At 47.3% G+C, this 960-nt stretch overlaps 1 protein-coding gene across 1 annotated transcript in view; it reads left to right on the top strand.

The window, feature by feature from the left end:
- The first annotated feature begins 150 nt into the window (after positions 1 to 150).
- LOC107597169 (filamin-B-like) overlaps positions 151 to 960 on the top strand; it is a 2,779-nt gene continuing 1,969 nt past the window's right edge. The window contains exon 1 of the mRNA XM_016288125.1: positions 151 to 671. Coding sequence (XP_016143611.1) covers positions 380 to 671 — 292 coding nt within the window. The 5' untranslated portion in view covers positions 151 to 379. The remainder of the gene's footprint in view (positions 672 to 960) is intronic.

Here is a 960-nt window from a genome sequence, read left to right as displayed (position 1 = left end):
TTACAGAACACAAGCAACATTTAATCGAAAAGAAATGTATACATAATATAAAATGTTATATACAATTGTAAAAATAGCCAATATCTCCTATTTGACTTTTTGTTGATGTTTTTCTTAAACAGTATTTTGATTCTCTTGTAAGTTCTGGTTCGTGTGGAGCTCACCGGGCAGAGCAGGGCTGGAAGGCTGTAGCATGCTGTGCTGTAGAAAAGCAGGTTAGGTCTGATGCTGCGCAGGTGGCGTCACGCGCTTGCCGTATATAACAGCGCGCAGGCGCGTCGCGAGACAGAAAGAGTTCGGAATACAGAGCGCACGAGCGCAGACACATCCAGAGTTATTAACCACACCACATCACACAACACACGAGTATTCAGTCATCATGCCGGCCACAGAGAAGGACCTGGCGGACGACGCGCCGTGGAAGAAGATCCAGCAGAACACCTTCACGCGCTGGTGTAACGAGCACCTGAAGAGCGTCAACAAACGCCTCGCGGACCTGCAGCTGGACCTGAGCGACGGACTGCGACTCATCTCTCTGCTCGAGGTGCTCAGCCAGAAGAAGATGTACAGAAAATATCACGCCAGACCCACCTTCAGACAGATGAAGCTGGAGAACGTGTCCGTGGCGCTCGAGTTTCTGGACAGAGAGAATATAAAGCTGGTGTCCATCGGTGAGTTCAGCTGCTTTTGCCTGCTAGTCCTGAATCAAACAATACACGTTTACCCTTTTGCTGTGGGAGTAACCTAGCATTGTGTCGTGCTAGTAATTCGTATTCGTGTACCTTGGTATATTTAGTGTGAACCCGGGTTCAGTAAATTGGGACGCTTTTGCCTCTGAGGTGACTGGGAAAGTGGCTCAATTACCAGAAATGAACTTTATATGTGACCCTGGACCACAAAACCAGTCATTAGGGTCAGTTTTGTGAAATTGAGATGCATGCATCATCTGAAAGATGAATA

The sequence above is a fragment of the Sinocyclocheilus grahami genome, unplaced genomic scaffold, assembly GCF_001515645.1.
Source record: "Sinocyclocheilus grahami isolate Dianchi unplaced genomic scaffold, SAMN03320097.WGS_v1.1 scaffold229.1, whole genome shotgun sequence".
Lineage (NCBI taxonomy): Eukaryota > Metazoa > Chordata > Actinopteri > Cypriniformes > Cyprinidae > Sinocyclocheilus > Sinocyclocheilus grahami.
This window is presented reverse-complemented; position numbering and strand designations above follow the sequence as displayed.